The 22,733-nt window shown below is 37.0% G+C and overlaps 1 protein-coding gene across 7 annotated transcripts in view; it reads right to left on the bottom strand.

The window, feature by feature from the left end:
* Positions 1-293: 293 nt before the first annotated feature.
* LOC109915931 (poly [ADP-ribose] polymerase tankyrase-2) overlaps positions 294-22,733 on the bottom strand; it is a 57,091-nt gene continuing 34,651 nt past the window's right edge. For 4 of the 7 annotated variants that reach the window (XM_020515608.2, XM_020515616.2, XM_048608819.1 and 1 more), the window contains 14 exons: positions 22,546-22,691; positions 21,800-21,965; positions 19,678-19,897; positions 15,654-15,763; positions 11,421-11,609; positions 10,528-10,783; positions 9,416-9,498; positions 8,650-8,770; positions 7,588-7,685; positions 7,421-7,495; positions 7,224-7,329; positions 3,025-3,211; positions 1,695-1,851; positions 294-1,011 (listed from right to left, as the gene is read on the bottom strand). In XM_020515608.2, the coding sequence (XP_020371197.1) occupies positions 952-1,011; positions 1,695-1,851; positions 3,025-3,211; positions 7,224-7,329; positions 7,421-7,495; positions 7,588-7,685; positions 8,650-8,770; positions 9,416-9,498; positions 10,528-10,783; positions 11,421-11,609; positions 15,654-15,763; positions 19,678-19,897; positions 21,800-21,965; positions 22,546-22,691 (1,974 nt within the window). In that variant the 3' untranslated portion in view covers positions 294-951. Of the gene's footprint in view, positions 1,012-1,694; positions 1,852-3,024; positions 3,212-7,223; positions 7,330-7,420; positions 7,496-7,587; positions 7,686-8,649; positions 8,771-9,415; positions 9,499-10,527; positions 10,784-11,420; positions 11,610-15,653; positions 15,764-19,677; positions 19,898-21,799; positions 21,966-22,545; positions 22,692-22,733 lie in introns of those variants that run through there. The other 3 variants (XM_048608814.1, XM_048608815.1, XM_048608818.1) reach the window with 3 other exon arrangements.

Genomic DNA, 22,733 nt, shown 5'->3' with positions numbered 1-22,733 from the left:
ACTGTTGTTAATTTCTGGGTGTACGGTTTTACTTAAAATAGATCAGCAGTAAGCATCCTTGCTTTCTTCTGGAAAGCAAAAATCCTTCCCCCATAGGTGTGGTAGCCTTTTTAGGTAAAAATCATTTTTAATGAATAGGTTTCATTGACTGAACTATGCTCCTGTTAAACAATATTACAAATATTACTTCAAACAAGGTACAAGTCCTCGGGTATCAAAAGAACCTCCAACAAGACTTATTTTTTGAAATTAAAACAGCAAGTCAAACCAACATACAAAATATACACACAGAATCAAATCACTACTCTTTATTTCACTATCTCTGTTCAACAAGTAGCCAACTTCACATCTGTACTGAATGGTGTGACATTTTGTTAAAATTGCTACTTCATAGCAGCCCTTGCGCAGCAGAGGTTTCATTTGGTTTTGTTTAAAAAACCTTGTTTTCCAGTATGGTGATACCTTCAACCAAGTCAACGATTACTTAACTATAGGTGCCATTGCATCTTAAGAACAATACATTTACATAAAAGTGTAAATAAGTTACTGAGCCAGTACAAAATTCTTATTTACAACAGTTTTACAATAAAAACATGTCATGGTACATTTATGTGGAGCAGCAGTTCATCTTTTCTAGATTCTGTAGAGACTGTACTTTACCATGATATATCTTGAAACAGTATTCTTGGTGTATCGATACAATTATTTCAACTATCTGCATTAATTTATAACAGAAAAGACAGACCTTTGGAATGGATTCTGCTGCAACATGGCAAGGCAAATTTCAGAAGTTATTCATTTTGGACAGCATTTAAAGCTGTGTGGATTGCACAATTTAAAAACCAACAATGTAACATTTTCAGGATAAAATGTGTATAGTTGCATGTGATGGATTCAGTGTGCAGGATATCCTGCACAAGTACCAAAACAGGTCAAATGCACACTTCTGTATCAATCAGTTGAATTCTCTGGTTTCACAATTTGATAGGTTATCAAATATTCTGGGTAAGCCTAGAAGAAGAAAAATAAACCTGAAATCAATTTTAAAGATAGACTCAAAAGCTACTTCATAATTATTAAAATTGATCATGATTAACATTTTGAACATTTAAATAGGTTCCACAGGATCAAATACATGCAGGAACAAAAAAAAAAAACACTTAAGAAATCCAGTAATCCTAAATACATGCAAACAAACAAAAAACTACCAGGAACTGGGAAGCAAGTTTATGGATTTATATTTAAAGCACAAGTCTGCACCCTGGAGAAAAGTGTTCATTTTAATATAACATACCTTCAGCAAGATTATAGGTAGCATTATTCCAAGAAAACAAATCAATTTAAGTTTGCTGAACTCTCTTATACAAGCTGTTTCCATTCATGTGCAGTGTTGGATTTATGGACAAACACACATATTAGAGACATCACGTCAAAGTCTCAAATGAAACTGAAGAAAATTGGAGGCAGACTCTTTCTTGGAATAGGAGCTGTACAATTGTGATATCCTCCTTAATAACTTCTCATTTACTCTTCATTTCTGCTTGCTTCATAATACGGCACATGTCTGAATCAAGCTTAGTTTCCCTCTCTGCCCCATTCCCAAAATGGGACATCTAATTAAACTGAATCTAACTGAAATAATTTTATGATAGAGAAATACAGTTCACAAAAATACAAGTATTTCTTAAACACACCTGTTCACCTCTATAAATGACATATTCTGCCAATGCTAATCCATTCACGCTGGGACGGCCAGTAACAGAATGATGACCAGGAGGGGCGTGAGCCATTTTCATTGCACTGAACTGCAAAAATGACTTGCCTAGTGTAACACGGCAGAATACCATTTGCCTGGTAAATGTGAGGAGTAGAGAACAAACTAAAATCAATTATAAGCATCCATTAAAATATAATATTTGGAAATAATTTGCATAGGCTTTTGCGTTGATTGCACAGAGAAAGAAATTTAATGGCATTGTCTATTTCATTATCACTGAACGCTTATGCAATCAGGTTAAAACAGTAGATAACTGGAAGATGGTGGACCTTCATATTCATGACTTTTAAGAGTTATTCACCTATTACGTGAACACTTTAGAAAATTTGACTTCAAGGGGGAAAAAAATGCAGATTATCACAGACTAAGCATGTTGCCAATTCCTAGCCGAGAAATGGGTGAAATGGTCTTCTTGTCCTCTGGATTAAGAAGACTTGCCTTTATAAAGCACCTTTCACCAAGAGAATATCCAAAGCATTTTGCAGCCAATTTTCAAAGTATGGCCATATTTGCAACATAGGAAATGTGGCAGCAAATTTGTGCAAAGCAAGCCCACACAAACTGCAAGTGATAATATTTTGTTGTGCTGTTGATCATGAAGCATATATATTAGCAAGGGCAATGGGAACGACTCCCTTGCTTCTTGTCGATATGTTACCATGGATCTTTTGGCAGGCAGACCTCAGTTCAACATCTCATCCAAAAGTTGACATAGGGTTGCAACCTCCATTTAAACATGGTGGCCAGTATCGTTGGTGTCTCTGACTTGTCAACATTTAACTTTAGACTTAACAGAATTCCTTAATGTTTATAAACCTTCATCATGGGATGAGGGCATTGCTGGCTATTTACTGCTCATCTTTAATTGCCCTCGCAAAAACAGTAAACCACCTTGTTGAGCTGTTGCAGTCCACCTTTCTTTTGGTAGGGTTACAAGAGACAGACAGGAGGAGAAGTGAAGTAAGGCACATCCATACAGTGCTAACACATCAGTACTAGTTATACATCAAATTTTGTTTCAATATGATCTCTGGTTAATGGAGAAGAATGTTTAAATCACTAATGCAATCAAGAGTAGCAAAATATGGGATTAATGAATTAATAAATTGGTTTTCCAAATCAAAATCCTGCTAACACCTGATTAAATATTTGTAAACTCAAGTTTGCGTAACACAAACTAACTAATTCACAAAGTCCCAAGTTCCTTCTATACAAATGAAAATGTGAACAGAGATAATGGGTCTTACCTATGACAAATGTAACAGGACCTATCCTTATGTATCGGACAGCCAGTACCACCACCTATTCCGTAGACATACTGGTTACTTTTAGACGAATTTTCAGCAAAGTATATGCCAGCTCCAAACATTCCACCAATGTAAGCGTGCCTTTCATCAAAGCCCTTGTGAATTATAGCATTTATAAAGGGGGAGCCTATTGACGACAAGAGTGACATTTACAATACATATCAGAATCCGTTATAAACTCCACAGAGAAACAATGCACCTTCTTCTAATGGCTATCCCTCAAACATATATGTGATGTGATACAACTGTATAATCATATAGACTTTTTTTAATTAAGAAAGGAATTCAAACAATACATTAGATGCCAACAACTGCAGTAACTCATGTTATGTTGTAAGTAAATACACATATAGTTTTAGAAGTATTAAATACTAACATTTGTCAAAAACATTTATTGCAAATTATACTATTGTACAGTCAAGTTTCGAGACAACAGTTAGCATACTGAACTATAGAAGTCAGGAACTTGACTATCAGTAAGCAAGATAAAAGCCTGTTGGGTTTTTTTTCCCCTTTATTCATTCACGGGATAAGGGCATCGCTGGTGAGGCAACATTTACTGGCCATCCCTAATTGCCCAGAGTCAACCACATTGCTGTGGGTCTGGAGTCACATGTAGGCCAGACCAGGTAAGGATGGCAGGTTCCTTCCCTAAAGGACATTAGGGTGGCATGTCATTTTGCTAGTTTCATCTTGTAGGCTATTTTAAGTATATAATAAGTCAAGCAATGAAAAGAGAGAAGCACTTTAAATTAGCGAGGCAGCAAGTGTGGATGTTTACTGAGCAGGAAAAAAAAGGAAAGAAAAAAGGGTTTTTTTTGCATGGTACTAAAGTCAAGATGATTAGGAAAAGTATTTTGAGACTGATCTTTCACCAATCCCTACAACTGTTCAAAAGTAATTAGTATTAGGCAGGGTAGGAAATCAGAGAAGACATGCAACACTAGCCATTCACAGTAGTCCCTTGAAATATTTGATGGACTCAAGGCTCAAAGAGATCTTGGGTTAGGATAATCCCTGACAATTGTCAGTGAGTCCAAGTAGCCAGTCAAGGGAACTTAATCATTCCACAACAAAATTCCCTACAAGGCAGACATCAACGAAGCAAAAAAAAGCTAATCGTTCATAATAATTCCTCTCATGACCTTCCAGACTGATGTCTCAAATGCTCAGCAGACAAGTTCTTGTGACATGCAATCACTGTTGTATTGTGGAAGACTAGCAGCTAATTTATATATAGCAAGGCCTGCAATAATAATAATATATCCAACTGCAATGAAGCATGGGAGAATTTTTTTTAAAATTATGCATTGAGAAATGGACATTGGCCAAGCTACTGAAAGGAAACACCTGCATTTCTTAGTACCAAGGGATATTTTAAGTCCCCAAAAAGCTAGACACCGGTTCAGTTTAAAGTAACATCCACAGATTGTAACTGCCCAGCTTATCAATTCTTCGGTAACTGAGTGAAGTGTTGATCTATATTACATGGCCAAGTCATTGTGACTTGAATGCACAAACAGCTCTGACAAAGACTGCAATCACCGAGGAAAACAGCAACACCATATTAACTTAAGCTATCAGCATCATAAATTAAACAGACTACTTATATGTCAGTTCCAATCTAATTGCCATGGAGAGAGACTCAGCTAATGTGAAGCAGAGAAAAAAAAAGATCAGATTAAAAATTGACAGTGAGCATTTTCTTAAAATATTTTGAGACCATGTTTGTCACCCCACGTCATTACTCCCAAAACTTCAGACTGTAATCCCTCCAATTAGATTCCTACCCTGGTCACAGTACTGAAAAAGCTTTTACTGAGGTCATACATGACATTCAACGTGACCATGACAAAGGTAAACCTCTCCTCTTCAACTTCTCAACCTGCCTGCAGCCTTTGACATTGCTTACCATACCATCCCTCCAACACCACACTGTCATCCAATGTTTGAGGCAACAGCAACTTAGTACCACTCTTAATTAATTTCACCAGAAAGGTGCTTGCTGTTTCCATTTCTGTGCTCTCCATTACTTCTGACAAACACCAATGATTTATTTTTGAGCCCCTCCTATCTCTGAATTCCACCATGGCAGATAGTGAGATTTGAGGATTCAATAAAATTTTGAATAAAAAGCTAACTAAGTGACTATCATGTAGCCACTGTTGATTTTTTAAAAACCCACCTGGTTCACTAATGTCCTTTAGGGAAGAAAATCTGGTGGCCTTATCTAGTTTGGCTTGCAGAGCCAACAATGTGTTCGACTCTTAAATGTTCTCTGAAATGACGAAGCATAGCACTCAGGACAAGGGAAATTAGGGATAGACAATGAATAAAGTCATTCAAACCCACAGTGTCTGTGTTTTTATTTGCAACAAGTCTCATCTCCTTCTCGTACTTGCGCTCACCGGCCAACTACAATGGCTCCCAGTCATATAATGTTTTGATTTTAAGATTTTCACCCTTGCTTCAACTGCCTATATTAAGTCACTATCTCTGAACTCCTCCAACCCCACTATCCTCAGCAATATCTATGCTCCTCTAATTGCAACTCTCTTTTTTTCCATAGAGTCCCTACAGTGTGGAGGCAGACCATTTGGTCCAACAGGTCCACACTGACTCTTCAAACAGCATTCCACCCAGACTCACCCTCCTACTCTATTCCTGTAATGCTGCATTTCCCATGGCTAATCCACCTAACTTACATATCCCCGGGCACTACGGATAATTTAGCATGACTAATCCACCTAACCTGCACATCCTTGGACTGCGGGAGGAAACCGGAGCACCCGGAGGAAACCCACGTAGAGGTGGGGAAAATGTGCAAACTCCATACAGCAAATCACCCGCAGCTGGAACCAAACCCAGGTCCTTGGCAATGTGAGGCATCAGTGCTAACCACTGAGCCACTGTGCTGACTGATGTGCATTTGGAATTGCAATTCGTTGGCCTTGCATTCAGCTGTATAGGTTCCAGGCTCTGGAACACCCTCCCTACAACTTTCTACCTTGCATTCCATCTACAGGTATTAAGAAACCTCCCATCTTTGACCTAGTCTCTTTGTCAAGTGACCTAATATAATGCTTGTGGTTAGAAGTCAAACTTTCACCCATAAAACATCTTGAGGATTTTATTGGGGTAATGGTGTAATGTAAATGAATTTGTTGTTACTGTCAGCTGTAGAAAGCTGCCTTCCACTAAATGACAGGTAATGTAGGTTGCAATTCATACAGTCAGAGTCAGAGTCATTTCAATGAGGACAATGGATTAATTATTTGATATTAATCTCTCTGCTGAGTCTAGAATGTTTGCACAAATGTGAAGATATTTTTCTACGACAGTTCCGTTTGTCAACACATTTCAAACGCAAGTACTGATGATAAGTCATTTATGATCCAAGTGCTGCAAGAAATCAATCATAAAATGCTGTCAGGGCCTTGTGGTATAAGCATGTACAGGATCTGGAGTACGGTGTATCAAAAAAATGCACTTTGCTCATCACAAATTGATTCAATATATGCATATACTCAAAAAATGTGACTTTGGAATAGTGAACTTGCTCAAGTGTGAGTAAAAATAATTTTTGAAAAGTGAAAAGAAAGCTACATTAAAAAAATTAAAACATGTAAAAAAAGGATGCGCTTATTGACACAATTTGAAACATTCTGAACCAGTAATACCAAAAATAGCAGATCAGGCAATTTATGGTGAGAGAAAAAAAAATTATGTCACCAATCTGAAACGTTATCTGTGTTTCCCTCTTCACAGATTCTGCCTGGCCAACCAAATATTTCCAGTTCTCTGTTATGTTTCAGATTTCCAACACCTGCAATTTTGCGCTTTTTGGAATATCAAATATTTGTTTAAGTTGTGCTGAATAACAATAGGATTACTTTAATATGGAAAAATAATGAGGACCAGGGGTTACATGACAGCATAGTTAAAGCTAGAGAGATAGAGTCCCATACATTTCCATATTTACCAGTGGATATTGGCTTTCTTACAGAGAAGTAGAAGAATATTTTGCTTGGGGAACCAGAAAATATATTTTTTAAAAGGAGAAAAACTGCAGAAAGAAGAATAAAAAGTGTCACTCCAAGTTAAATGTACTTCATGAGATTTTGGTACTTGTTGCTTACCATGAAATAGCATTCTTTCATTTGAATGGTTGTGATTTTCTTCCGATACTTCTTTCCTTCGGTGTGTATATCTCTCCCAAAGTCTTTTATTACATACCCTTTGAATCTAAAATCATTTTCTGGTGAATTACCAATTCTAATTTGACATTATGGTAAAAATCAAAACGAGAGGAAAAATACAATTACAAATTTAGTACCTTCAATAAACTATATTTATTAAAGACTCCACCAGCATGGCCACCATCCCGGTGCTCTCTCACGGTACTCTGCATCTGTAAAATGTTTATAAACATTCAACCAAAAAAAGGCACTGCAAATAATGGGCACTATGTATTTTTAGCAGCATATAAAAATGAATGATCACCTCTTCTGCAACAGATTGGAATTCCTTATCTTCTGGTAGCAAATCAATCAGAATTGTACCACTGCTGGAAGTGTTTAAAGTTAGATATGGGTTGATGCCTATTTTTGAAAGAAAAGGAATTTATTACTTTTGATGTTTTTTGCATTTGACTTTTGCCTCCAAACTCAACCCCTCCCAATACAATCTATTCCCTTTGCTTCAATGCCACTTAGCACAATTTGTCTTAAATGGATTTTTCCAGAGAATTCTCACAATGATGCCTTTTATTATATTTCAAGGGCAGCCATTCCCAGCTGACCTCTGGAATTCAGCCCTCTTGTCCAGGTTTAGACCGAGGCTGAAATGAGGTCTAGAGTTGGACTCGCCCAGGTGGAACCTGAACTGAATATTGTTTTGCACGTTGTTGCCTACCAAGTGCTGCTTGATAGCATGTCACAGAAGCCTTGCATCACTTAACCACAAAGTGAGCTTATGATGCTTAATTCAAATTAGTGGATAATTTCAATTCCTTTCTATAGAATTTGCTGATATACTGTTGTCCTCCAAGTTTGCTTTCTTTTCAATCTTTTTCATAGAATACAGGTAGCTTAAACAGTAACGTACCTAAAACGATCTAAGCAATACAAATAAGAATACAGAGATCATGCTAGGCAAGGGGAAGGGGTGGGAGCACAAGTTAAAAGTGTTTTGAATTCTCTACACACACATTTCATTTTTTGCAATACTTTTAAAATTAGATATCAATGCAAAATAGCAGCAAAATTCAAATAATGAGCAGTAGGAATTGTTATAAATATAGTGTTTAGTTTCTTTGCACATAATCATTTGTGCTTGTAAATGCTTCAATCTACCACTGCTCAAGCAATTGCCAGTTTTGGGTATATAAAAATTAATGACAAGTCCTTTGAAAAGTAACAGTCATTGTCATGTTCTCGAGAGAGTTACTGCATGTACATTACTTAATTTACATATTAATCAAGAACCTCAAATTGAGTTCCATTAATAACTGAAGTATTAACAACAATATTTCATCATGAAATATGGTAGAAACAAATACTTTACCTTGCTGCCCAGCTATTAGATGTTCAATTCTTTTAATGATTTTATGTCTATGCCCATAAGCATTTATTCCAATTTCTTTGAGCTCTTTATGTCCCATTTCAACCAATACATCTAATGTGATCTACGAATTAAGAATCACAAACATGCATTGGTGAGTTGTGATACAAGCTTTAGCTATCAATTTAATATCAATACAAAAATGAACTGTTTAAAACAGCACAATCCTAAATCAACTGGTCCCAAGATAAACCATCAAAGCAATTAGAAATCAAGAGGCAAATGGGACTAGATCAGTTTAGGATAACTGACAAGTTGGACTGAAGAGTCTGTTTCCACGCTGTATAACTCTATCACTCTGTGTCTCTATTAGTTGGAGTCCAGGAATTAAACAATCGATTTAAGTATTAAAATTGATACAAGTTTCATTGCCAAGACTGATAGTGTAAATGAAATGAAGGCTAATCCAATGGCTGGTAAAACTAAAAACTTAAAAATCTGCAGTAGTGTAAGGAAACAGATTGTCCAAGGATTAACAATCATGAGTGTACTGTACAATGATCCACAGAAATTTAAACCACATGCTGTTGGAGAGAGTTGCAGGCAAGATTTGTATTTTAAATGGGCCTATGCCATACCCGACCTAATTACTACATGTATTAAAATGGGAAAATACACCAACCCCAAACTTCGGGCAAAGAAAAAGCACTTACAAAGGGGAGAAATGGACACAAAAATGATGAGAAAATAGATAATGCTATATGTTTACCTGTTCTCTTTCAAATATTTCACAGAGATGTTCAAGGCCCAAATTCCTCAAAAACTGATTAATAGTCATTTCTAATCCTGGAACTGTAACAGAGGGGGGAAAAAAAAAAACACCCAATGATAATTGTCAAAGTAAGCATTTTTTCAAATATTTACAATAGATCCTCAATGTAGCAAATCGTTAGAAATTTGTAAAAGGTGCAAAACACCTCGAAGATTTGCGGCCGTGTAGCAACCAAAAAAGATTCCAGGAATGTCTGTGCATAAATCACACCAGACCTTTTGAACTGTGCAGCTGACAAAAACGATTTAAAGGGGCCGGGTATGGAAATAAAAGAAAAACAAATCATACAAAGAAATTAGAGGACTAACTATTTAAACTCGCTTTCCCTACTTATTTACATTAGAAAATATTCTTCCATTTTCAGTGTTAATTTTACAGCATCTCAAAAACAACGTGACAATACAACTTTAAAATTAAAATTTCTGGTTTATTTTCAGAAGGGGAATGCGTGGGACATCGATGTTCTTAAAAATAAAATTGCAATTGTCTGGCCCAGTGATACCTTGCGTGTTCAAAACAGTCACTTTCATTTCAATAGAGGTCACATAATTTCTGATTTCAATTCATATCTTTGGCCATTCCAAATGTATTTCCCTAGGAGAAATGTCAATTGATTTTCCAATTGGGTTAGGTTTCTACCCTGTACTGGAATTACATATTTCAGATTTTTGCTTTCTAAAAGTGCAATACCAAACAAAATGATTTGTCTATAATGGAATTAAAAATCTCTGCTGAAAAGAAAATATTTTCTCAATAGTAAGTGCCATTTAATATCATCACATACTGTAACAGACAGAAAATAGGTCATGACAACAGGAAGCCTGGACAATGTTACAAACGTCAAAAGAAAAGTCAGAGTAGTATTTAATTTCAAAAAAGTTAGTATCAAGTAATTCAACACAAATATTAGGTATTGTCTGTGCAAAAACAGCAGCAATAGTAGCTCTTAAAATTCAAATATAAAACAGCTCCACAGAGAAAATGAATGTATAGCGCTAGGTCCTATTAGTTATTTAAAATTAAAATTTATTAAAATGAATTTTTTTTACCTTTTTTTTCTAAACTAGCAATTCCTTCTGCACCACAAACATTGCTACTGGCAGCCTGTTCAGAGAAACTAGTTTTAAGGCTGTCAAGGCTATTTGCGGCAGACAGGTTTGCTGGAGTTGATGGAACAGAGGGCAATGAAGAGGTTGCAGATCCTGTTGGTTTGGATGTATTGATGACAACAGCTTGAGGCTTGTAGCAAGATGGCAGGGCAGAAGGAGGCATTGCAGCAATCAGCAAGGCTCGGACATCATCAGCCTGTGCGCGAAGACAATTTAAAAGAAACATCAGTACAAACTATTATTCAATTGAAATGACAAATTGTCCCAGTTTAAAGCTCAGACATTGATAAAGTTAGTCTATGAATTGGTCACACCAATAAAACTCAATTTACTTTCCAATAAGTGCAATACAGAAAGCCATTTCAAGAAAACTGTTCTAGGAAATTCGTCTTATCCTGACAAGTAACTGCAAATCAAGTCATAATTTGTTAAAATATACAATGAAAACACCTTTCTGCTGTATAATGTTACAGTAAAACTTAAAATGTTACACGGATACCACTAAATTGCAGACAAACAGTAAAGGTCATTTAAAAAATTATTTAAAAAAATTCTTTTCCAATGGGTATTGCATTATTGTTCTAAGATTAGTAAAAAGATACAACTGTACTGATATCTGGTGTATAAATCATCCAAATTAATATTTTCATTTAGGTCCAATTTGTCAAGAAAAAGAAATGTAGCAATACTCTGCTTTATCCGCTACACAATCAAAATGTAAATGTAAATTATTCCATTTTTATTCAATTTAATATAAAATGATCATTTATAAATGATCAGATCACAGGAATTATAAAATGTTTAAAAAAACTTTACCTTAATTAAATACTTACAGTGACTAGGTCTAACGGTGTTTGCCCTTCCTGATTTTTCATTGTGGGGTCAGCTCCATGTGCTAGTAATAGTGCACACAGTTGCGTCCGTCCTTTCTGGGCTGCTTCATGAAGGGGAGTAAAAGCCCATTTGTCTGTTGCATTTACGCAAGCATTATATTTTATTAACATTGCTGCTACATCCACATGCTGGAAGCAAAAGAAAATTGCATGTTAGTTCTCTTTTTGTTTAAAATTAAATAAAATAAATAGCGTGAATGTCTATCAAATACACGCACTATCTACAAGAGACAACAGTAAGTATCAAAACTCTACATAAATAAACATTTCATCCAGAACGGCCAACAGGAACTTATTTCAGGGTAGCAATTTCTAACAACAGACAAACATCTCACATGCCTCTTTTAATGTTCATGATCTATACAGCAGCGCCATTTAATATCTTACTTCCAATTAATGGATGTTCGTAATACATTCAAAGAGTAACTAAACAAGCAATCCCAGAACAGCAACTCCTCTGAATACTGGAATCAAACGATAACGGTTTTAGGCTGGCTCATCCAATTTAAATCATTTACAGGTCACGATTTTTAAGCAATTATATTCAGCCTTCTTGGATTAGATTTGTCTCCCTATAAAATTATGCTCTTGTTGACAGTAAGATATCAACATAGGTTTGTGTTTTTTGTACAGGTCAATACCAGACAGGGAAAAAACAATTGATGACAGAATCCCAAATTAGAGATTTAATACTGTTACCTTTTATTTCTAGCCAACCCTTAAAAAGAAGTTAACAATATGAACTGGTTTCCCCAAAGAGTGACAATCACACTCAGATTGGCACGCCATTCTTTTACATTTTAACAATAAGAGCAAGCTTCACATTTTGCACAGCAGATTCTGATCAGAGATCTTTCAGAAACAGGGAGTGCAAATCTGACAGATCCCTTATTTCGCAGGATAGTTGGGGGAAAGGCAAACCATGCCTCCTTTTCACAGCAGTTCGCTGTCGCACTGTGAGATTTAAATGGCCAACGTCACAGGAACAGCCAAAAGTGGTTTTATATGAAGTACACAAGGCAAGTGTGACAGCAGGGTGCAGGGTTGCAAGTTGGAAAGGGAGCCAGGGAAGTGATGGAACATCTAAGGATGGAGGGGGCACGGGGGCCTGGGCCTGGAATTCTATGAAGGGGAGAGGAGGGGCTATATTTCGCAATTTTAGGGCTGGACCAGGTGTATGGGATGGAATCAAGGCAGGCTCATGGGGTGTAGCTTAGGGGTGAGTGGATTTGGGATTGGTGGGGTGCGGGGGCGGTTTGGGGGGAGCTGCGGTGTCAGTTTAGACATTAACAAGGAATTAGACTAGGTTTTCAACTGTCTATTATTCCGGAAATGTCTTTTAAGTGCAGCAGAACCAAACCATCTATCTGCAGAAATGACTAACTGGTCATTGGAAAATCTGGGCCAATATGTTTACATATTAACCCAATACAATTGTCTTCACAGTTCCAGATGCATATGCCAAGTATCAATACGTCACTATTAATGGTCACAAACTTTTGCAAAAAATTGTCAAAAATCTGTTGACTAAAATCAGACTGGGCTTGAACTTTTGCGCAGCACATCCTCTTCCCCGGGGATCACTGCACAAATCTCTTTTTGCACTGCAGGAAATGTATGCACCTTCCATGTGGGGTTACCAATTACTGCTTTTGTCCGTTACTTCCTAACCAATTCCCTACCCAAGCCAATAGGGTAACTAATTCCACACGTGCTCCATTTTGCTTTGTCTCTTATTTGGAACCTTGTCAAATGTTTTCTGCAAGCATACATAAATATTATCTACAGGAAATCCTTTATCTATTAACTTTGGTCACCTCCACAAAAAAATAACTCAGCCATTACAACGATCAGGTCTCTCTGATCAGCTTGTATTTGCTCAAATGTTCAGTCACTCTGCCTCTAATAATAGTGTTTGTTAACTTCCCTACAAGTAATGATAGAAGAATAGGTGTACCATTTTCCAGCTACTCTTTAGCCTTCTTAAAAAGAAAACAGTGACATGGACTAGATGGCGGTCAGGTTGGTGCACGATGAAATAGTAATTAATGGCATGTCAGTATCTCCAATTTTCACAGGGCTGGTAACGGGAATAGATAGCAAAATGATATTAAACAGTGAGATCATACAATTTGCACCAGATTTGACGTGACGAAGTGCAAAATTTGACTTTGTAAAATGGTGATGCCAGGGTTGGCAGGAAGCTCATTTACTTTATGTGCAAGTCTCATCATGGCTCCTTCACTCAACCATGGCATTAGGATCACACTTCTGGGTTTCTGTGATGATGATTTTCTTCAGTCAAAGGAAGGATTTCTAGTTAAAGGATCCTTCACAGTGATCAGAAAGGCAAAACAGTGCATTGTTTCAGCAACCAACCAAAGGAATGGCAAATAAATGAAGCAAAGATGCTCTCTGCGTCTCTGACTCAGCCCCAGATGTCCTGCTGTGGCTTCTGAGGGGCTGAAGTAACGTGATACTCCCTTGGAAATAGGAGACCAGCTTCTCAAACTAAGCAGTTGTGGTTGCAAGTGGTTGGGGAAGTTGGGAGAAATGTGGCCCCTTAAATCTGGATACAGTGCCTCTAACAGGTCAATGATCTCAAAAGGACAGGAAAGAAAGGTGGCATAACAAGTATTGACTGTTCAAATGAACATCTCTTATCCTCTGCTCATAGTTCCCATCTTAAATTGGAGTCACGTTCTCCTATCCTCATGGTTCCTTTCTGACACTTACAACTCTCTGCTTTGTCTCCCTGCAGAAGAGAGAGAGCAACTCAGAACAGGCAGACAATTGGGAGTGGCCCTCCACTGATAGCTAGCAACAATGCATATCCACAAGGTACTGTGACAGAAGTCATGCTCTAAAGAAGACAGCTGATATGAAAATTTGAGCCTCATGTTGTTCAGGGGTGCTGAGAAAGCTGATCCTTTATATTGCCTCCTCAAGCTAGAACTGTGTTCCTATGCAGTAAAAACTGACAACTGTAATCAGTTGAATGGGAGTAAAATCCAAAGTAGATCAAATGACTTCTTCAAAAGTGGCAAGTTACTTGTGACATAGTGAAATTTTTTTCTCTGAGCAATTATTCTAGGCATGAATCTTCACATAAGCAGCTCTCTGTATGTCAATATTTACTAGTCTCTCACCTTTTAAAAGACGTTCTGCTGTTCTGTTCATTTTACCGAAGTGGATATTTTCACATTTTCCCATATTACATTCCTATCTGTCAGCTTCTTTCCAACTTGCTTAACATATGTCCCTTTGCAGACAGTGTTGTCCTCAAAGCTTACTTTCCCACCTAGTTCTTCACTGTCAGCAAACCTAGATTCACTGCATCCCCTAAGTAATTAAGAGAATTTGTAAATAGTTTAGCCCCAAGCACTGACGATTGCAACACAGTCACAACTTGTCAACACGAAAATGACTCGATTACCCCAATTGATTTCTGGCCTTAATCCTCACTAATGCTAACATATCAGCCGCAGTCCCACAGACCCCATATCTTCTCCAACAGCCGTTCCACCTTGAAAATGGCTTTAGAAAAGCCAAAATTGAAAGAATCAATTTCCCTTTAGCTACCCTGTTCATTACACTCTCAAAAGAAAGCTAACTAATTTTCACCAGCAAGATTTCCTTTCACATAAGCTGCTGACTCTACTTGCTCATAAGTTTGTAAATGCCCTGTTACCATATCCGTATAATAAACCCAATTACTCATTTCAGACTAATTGGGTCTATATTTACACATTTCTCTCTCCCTTCCTTCTTAACACATGGAATCTTGATATTATCTTCCATTTTAGAATCCAGGATATTTTCAAAGATTGAAAACAATGCACCCACTACTTCTGGGATAATTTTAAAAAAATATAAAATAAAAAGGCTTCAATATACCAGACAACCTTGCAATATGGTATGCATTGGAAGACAGTATTAATACAGCACAACTGAATTGCTTGGTTCCCTTAATATTTATCTAAGTAGTACAACCAAAAATCAAAGAAAAAAAAAATTCGACTTAAACATGTGAACATCTTAAACGAATACCTATAAATTTCCTCAGTGACACTGAAGCAGATTACCAGGCGCAGTAACTTAAATCAATTTGATTTGTTCTTTTAATTACCAAGAAAACCAGTTAATTTAGTATAGTATTGCATTTCCTCTTACCCCATATGAAGCAGCATTATGTAAAGGAATCAGTCCACCTTTGTCTTGAGCATTCACATCAGCACCATGTTGTAGCAGATATTCTGCAACCTCGAGATTGTTGTACCCAGCTGTTAGACAAATGATAGTGGATGACAATTGAAAAGTTAGATTCACTCTAATGTTAACACGTGGAGAATAAAAACGCAGCATTTCAAAATCCATAAGTAGACAAGATGTGATCTATAGCCTTCCCATACTTTTTGCAGTTTTGAGCAAAACAGTATTTTTCAGGTTTATCACAGTAGTTCAAAACTTGACAAATGCACATCTACCAATTCTAACTAAGCTTAGATGTTCGATTTAAATTTTTGATATTCATACCTCACATACATCTCATTTATATAACTTATTTAGATATATAGGCAAGGAAACCAATAAGTTATACTCATTTGCTTGTTAATTGTGTTTTAAAAAAATCTTGATTTTAGTTAAAAGCCAAATTATGAAATGTCACTTTAATGCTAGTTTGCATCGAGAACAGTCAGCAGAAGCTAAAAATTCAAACTTGCTCCTGAACAACTCCAATCAGAAGAACAAATCGTGTAGATAACATTCGCTCTATATATTATATATAATGTGCATAAGTAGTATAATGGCAAATTGTTTTGAAAACAGCACAGGCAAGTATAAATGCAATAGGTCATTCTTGCTTTTGTATTTAATATGTCATCTTAATGAAATATTTGGACAACTTATTGAAATGAGGTGCTATACTTGCCATAATAGCACAACTCATAATTAATCAGTTCAATGGATGAAAAATTGCAGTCAAGGCTCCATCTGCCAATACAAAAAAAATGCTTCTCTACTACAAATACTGTTCTTGATGACATCCCATTAAGTATCATCCACTGTTATAGGAATAAATTTGGATGGTTCAGATGGGAAGGTGATTACTATTTCGCAAGAATCTGAATTACTTAGAAAAAGGTTAGTGACTTCAATAGAAAAAAAAATTGATGACAGCTAAATACACTTCAAATTTGATGAAAATGTTAAGCAACCTATAGGTTATGATATTTGATAAATACAATCAGAAGCCAGGTAAAAGAATAGCTATACCAAAAAAGGAGGCCATTCAGCTCATCACATTCAACAGCGGCATGGCTAGTCCCATTGATTTGCACTTTCACAGACCTCTGTATTCTCTCTTCAGGCATTTACTCAATTCCCTTTTGAAAGTCCTAATTGAATCTGCCTCTACCATGCTTGCAGGCAGTGCACGTTAGTTCCTGACCCACTCACTGCACAGAATGTTTCATGTTGCTGTTGATTCTCTTGTCGCTGTTGATTCTCTTGTCAATAAATCATATCCTCTTGCTCTCAACTCTTTTGCAAATGGGAACAATTTCTCAGTGTTTTGGTTACAGACACTTCATAATTTTGAATATTTTTTTTATAATCGCAACTTTCTCCTCTAACTACCTTCATTTCTCCAATGTATCTACATAACTGGAATTCCTCAACCTTAAAATCAATCTTGCAAATGTTTTTTGGCATTCTCTAAAGCTGCCACATCTTTTCGGAAAGTTCTGCCACCAGAACTTTCTTTCTTTAAAAGGATCACTCATGGGATGTGGGCATTGTTAGCTTGGCCGACATTTATTACTCATTCATAGTTGCCCTTCAGAAGGAGGTGGTGAACTTCTTAAACTGCTGCAGTACATATGCTGTAGGTAGACTCTCAATGTATTAGGAACAGAGTTCCAGGACTTCGACCCAGACAGTGAAGAAATGGCAATATATCTCCAAGTCAGGACAGTGACTGGCTTGAAGAGAACTTGAAGGTGGTGGTATTCTCATGTATCTGCAGTCCTTTTCCTCCTAGATGGTAGTGGTCATGGATTTGGAACGTGTTGTCTAAGAAGTCTTAGTGATTTTTTCAGTGTATCTTGTAGATGGTACACACTGCTGCTGAGCTTTGACAGTGGAGACAGTGGGCTGGTGTGGTTTGTGTCAACTGGACCAATCTTCCCTTTAAGGCCAAACCAGTGTAACTGTAAAAACGTTCATCACAACTTCCTGTATGCACAATTCAGTATTTATAAAGCCCAGTATCAAAGTATGCCTTTTTAAGTACTGTTTCACTTTGCCCAGAAATCATCAATGATTTTACACATTCAATGTCAATTCTCACTTTGTTCTTGCATTCACTTCTGAATGATACCTTGTGGCTTAAATTGCTTCTCTTTATGCTTACTACCAATGTAGTTCTTACAACTCTAATTTTATTGAAATTTCTTCCTCTATAATCGATTACACACATATCGAATATATTGAGTAGTACAAAATGGTTCGCCTCTAACCAGATTAGTTTCTTGGTCCCTTCTGAACATCCACCCTCTCTAGCAATGCAAGATTACTTTAATCAATACTGTCTTTGATTGCCTATTTTTCCTGAACACATGACATCTGGAACCATTTTGTACCCAGTCCTGCCTATTTTTGAACCAACTCTCCATTATTGCCCCATCGTATTTTAATGTTGCTCTTTATAGTATAGTAGCTTACCAATCTTATTTGTATTTATGTTTATATTCATGCATTGTAAACCTAATTTATTGTAAACCTCACTGTGTTCCCTTTTGGTCTGACCCCATCTAAAAAGTTACTTTTTCTTACTCTTGGCTTATCTGTCTCTCCCAAGTCTTTGTTCACTTTGCTCCTCCTTTCTAATGCTAAACCATGGTTTCCATTCCTCTGTCAATTTAAACCGTTCCAAAAGCATGACAAAAAACTGTCTATCAAGTTCACTGGTCCCAGTTCTGTTGAGGTGAAACCCGAAAAGCACCAAATCCCCAAAATTCATCTAATGTGGCAGAAATCTAATGCCATACCATCTCTCCAGCCATGCATTCATCTGCTCAATTTTCATTTTTTTTTAAAATAGCCACTAACGCATGGCACCAGGACTAATCTAGAGATTGCTACCTTTGGAGTCTTGCTTACAAATTTCTTTCCTTAGACTTTAAAAGTTGCCTGTAGTAGTTCCTCTCTCTGCATGTCAAAGAAAGGCTGCATAACATTAAATTTATTTTTTGTATTTTATGTGAAGGAGAATCTAGGCTTCTCGTGTCATTTACAAAGTTGTTATTTCGAGCTTGGCAGCACCATGTCTGGAGGTTTATTTGTAAGTATGCACTTTTAAATGAGGTTTCACGATCCTTAGGGTAAAGCAATGGGAATTAGCTCAATGCACTGAAAAAAAAGAGGATAAACTGTGCTGTGACAGGAGCCCAGGGACTCAAACATCTAGACAGGAGTCAGGGTCTGTGTGCACCAAAGGATAGAGGCAGGATTATTGCACTCACTTATAAGAAATGCTGCAAAACTGCTGAATACGGAGTTTAAGGAACTCGTATACTTGTTTTGAAGTTAAATAATGTCAAGCTTAGTTTGCCGTTTGTCATAGGTGTTTCATGGAAAGATACCACCTTAAGAAAAAGCAGCTGATGATGCACCAAAATTTGGTGGAAGGAAACTGACTGCAATTGCGCTTGCCTGAGCCAGAAGCCTTGGTGAGAACATGGTGGTAAATCTTCACTGGGATTTCATGTTTATAAGGATAGTGCTAGGATAAAACGACTAGAGAGTGTGAATCCTTTTCTGCTGTTTGTCATGAATTCTTTTCAATGTTTCTGTCTAGTGTAATATAGCACATGCTCTTGTTCAATAAACATTTTGCTCTGTGATAAAAGTATACAGGCAGACCCTAGTGAATGTGTTCAGGAACTGACTTCCACAGCTTAAAAGACAAAGTCGGAAATTCAGATTTCACATTGCCACCTGACTTGTCAAATATTCACATTAGATGGGATAACACTGTTTACATTATTGATATTGATATTGATATGATCAAATTCTGAATTACTGATTGTGAAGGGACCTTGATGTGAAGTTTCTAATTTTGCCCCAGGCCTTCAGTTGGCTGCATTTCTGCATATTACACATAAAGCAAAGTACAGAATTTATGTAAAAAGACCTGCTAAATGCAAAGGCGTCGAATGTCTGCCCTGGGTGTCTCTACAGTTAACGTTGTCTGTTGTACACAATTTTTTCACCCTGGTCATGCAACCCTTCTTTGCAGCATCAAGTAAAGCAGCATCTCCACTCAGGAGGTCTTGAATGTCAGTGTCTCCATCCTTTATTAGATCAAGGGCAGTATTTCCATCTCGATTCTTCTTGGTTGGATCAGCACCATGCTAGCAATTTAAACAAAATTTAACACTGAATATGTGGGGTAATACTGCTCAAAAGACAGATGAATTTATTACCTTAAAAGTCATCCATATAACTGGTTCTATTTATATCTTCTCATTTTCTCCCCCATGCAAGACCTGACACCACATGAAAGCTTTACTTGTATAAGCACTAAGTGCATGCACGTACAAGACAGCAGTAACATCATCAAAACTACAATCAACAAACATACACCAATAGTCACTGCATAGCACAGAACCTGCATGATGGGGAAAAAAATGACATGCAATCAAAGCTTTTTAGCTTGTGTTCATCAGCACTGGTGCAAGAATGCTAACTGTTCAAAGCACTCTTTTCTCATCCAGCATAGATTGTTGCTCCCTTCGAAAGTTGGCTGATTGAATCTGTCCTGATATGTACAAGATGAAAAACTTCAAACGCATGTCCTGTTCTTCAGCATGACACAAATACAACGAAGAAACAGATGATGCAATCAAGCTAAAGGATGACAAACTCTCATTGCCTCAGATAAAATCTAAAAGGGAGTTGTGCTAATTAAATTAGAAAGTTATCAACACCTATCAAACGTAAATGCTATGGGCATTGAAGTCCTCCAGCTAATCAGTGGAAATTGTGTGCACCCTCCCTAAGGCCACCCAAATATCTGCCTGAGAGAGAGATCTGGAGGTGAACTCTAGAATCAGAAGAGGAATTTGGCTGCCTGCAAGGTGCACTTGCTCTATTAAAGGGAAAAATGTTTGTCTTGGTGTGTTTTCTTGGAAGAAAGTAGGAAAATAATAGGACGTGTGGGAAGTTCTCTCTCCAGTGTTGTGATGTCAATTCATATAGCCATTCTCTCCCACTTCTCATGAAGGCATTGATCACTTACTGGAGTACACTCCCTCAGTATTATACTCTAATGTCAGCCTCAACTGCTCATGTACCAGAGCAGGATTCAAATCCACAACCTCCTAATTCAGAGGGGAGATTTCTACTGGTTCAATTGCAGGTAACAGAAAATCCTGCAAGCACTACTGAACGAGAATGTTCTCTGTACTGGCAATTATAACTCACTGCCCCAACACTAGGTTATTTGGTTATTCATTTATGAATGGGACCTTGCAGCTTGCACATTCATTCTGCATTTACCTCTAAGTGAGGGCAACTGAAAGCAATTAATTGATAGTGGAGCACTATATGTCATCTGAAACACAGTTAGTTCTTTGATGTTGATTCCTTGATTTTTGTTATCATGGCCTGCATGTCATTAGTCTTACACTCACCCAAAAAGTTTTACAGGTCTTAGCAATGGGACATGGGTATAGCAAAAATCCAAAACAACATAACTGACCCTCTTTACAGAGGATTGTATGAACCAGGCAAGCAACTGTGCATCTCCTTAACTATAGAATCATTACTGAAATAGTGAGGGCGAGGATATCCAAATAAGAGTAGTTAATTTAATGCCAAATAAGATAGAATGCAAAATAAAAGCAGGACAGATAGTATAAACATTTTAAATTTGCCAGAATTAGTTAAAATCTTAAGGAGTGAGATTCCACATGTAGAGTTCATTTTCAACAAGAACTAGTGTATCTCAATATTTCAAACATATACTACCATTGAAAATTCAAATGGACAGTTAAATAGGCAAGTTTTTCCAATAAATTTAGAAGGTGTGCAGTGGGTATCACAACTTCTGATCTGTAAAATAATAAATACCCCAATCCTTTAGGGTAATAGGCGTATAGCCCAACTTATGAGGGAGCAGAGGAACTTCTTAATTTTCAGGTTTATCATGCAACCAAAGTCACTGGAAGTTACTTTCAGGTCTACACTTTCAAAATAAATTGTGATCACTGACAATTTCACTTATTTCTACTGCAAAATCCAGGCTCACTTACCAGCAATAAAAGCTTACAAATATCATATTTTCCCTTGGCTGCAGCCTCATGCAAAGGAGTAAACCTCCACAAATCAGCTACATTGACCACTGCACCATGTTTGACAAGGAGTTCTGCCACTTCATAATGTCCATAGGAACATGCATTGTGCAATGGAACTAATCCCCTGAAAGAAAGATAGAAAGGAATGCCAAATAATGAGGCCTCATTGAATTTGAAAAATCATACTGTACAAGTACTGCTCTTGGAACAACTACAACAATATCTTGATCAACTACAAACTGATGTATATTGAAAAAAACTTCTTGTAAAAATTCTATATTAACTACACAGCTACACAGTACTGGCTTTTAGTTCATTCCTAGAACCAGAAATTGAAGGGAGATTATTTAGGATATCCAATGTATAATCTTATCTTCTACCAAAAATTTGATCTCTAAGCATAGTGGTGAATACATGTGTGGGTGTGCAGGTAGCATGCAGGTGTGAGGGCAGTCTATACATGTCATGGTGTATGGGGTGGAAATGGGAAGAGGTGGACAATGACGTGGAGAAAAGAACTGTTAAATAGCTGTTTCTTAATAAAATAATTGAAACATTCAGTATTTAATTTGTAATTGACAACACTAAAACTCCTGAGCACTTAAATGGCAATGTAATCAAGTTTAAGTGCCACACAATGCATCAGTAACAGCTTAGCAAATTTTTAAAAGAGTGGAAAGTCTTAGGAGATAGATAAACATTACCCTTTGTCTTTGGCATGAACATCAGCACCATTTTGCAACAAATATTCCACGACGGATACTCTGTTGTAGCCAGCTGCAAAGTGGAGAGGAGTAGATTGGCGACCTTCAACATCTCTGCAATTTACATTCTGAAGTGTGCAGAGTTTCTGAAAGAATACCATTAGACAACACTTTTACATACACTGTCC

Source organism: Rhincodon typus, chromosome 20 (genome assembly GCF_021869965.1).
Source record: "Rhincodon typus isolate 14 chromosome 20, sRhiTyp1.1, whole genome shotgun sequence".
Taxonomy (NCBI): domain Eukaryota; kingdom Metazoa; phylum Chordata; class Chondrichthyes; order Orectolobiformes; family Rhincodontidae; genus Rhincodon; species Rhincodon typus.
Note: the sequence above shows the minus strand (reverse complement) of the source record. Positions and strands in the feature narration are given on the sequence as shown.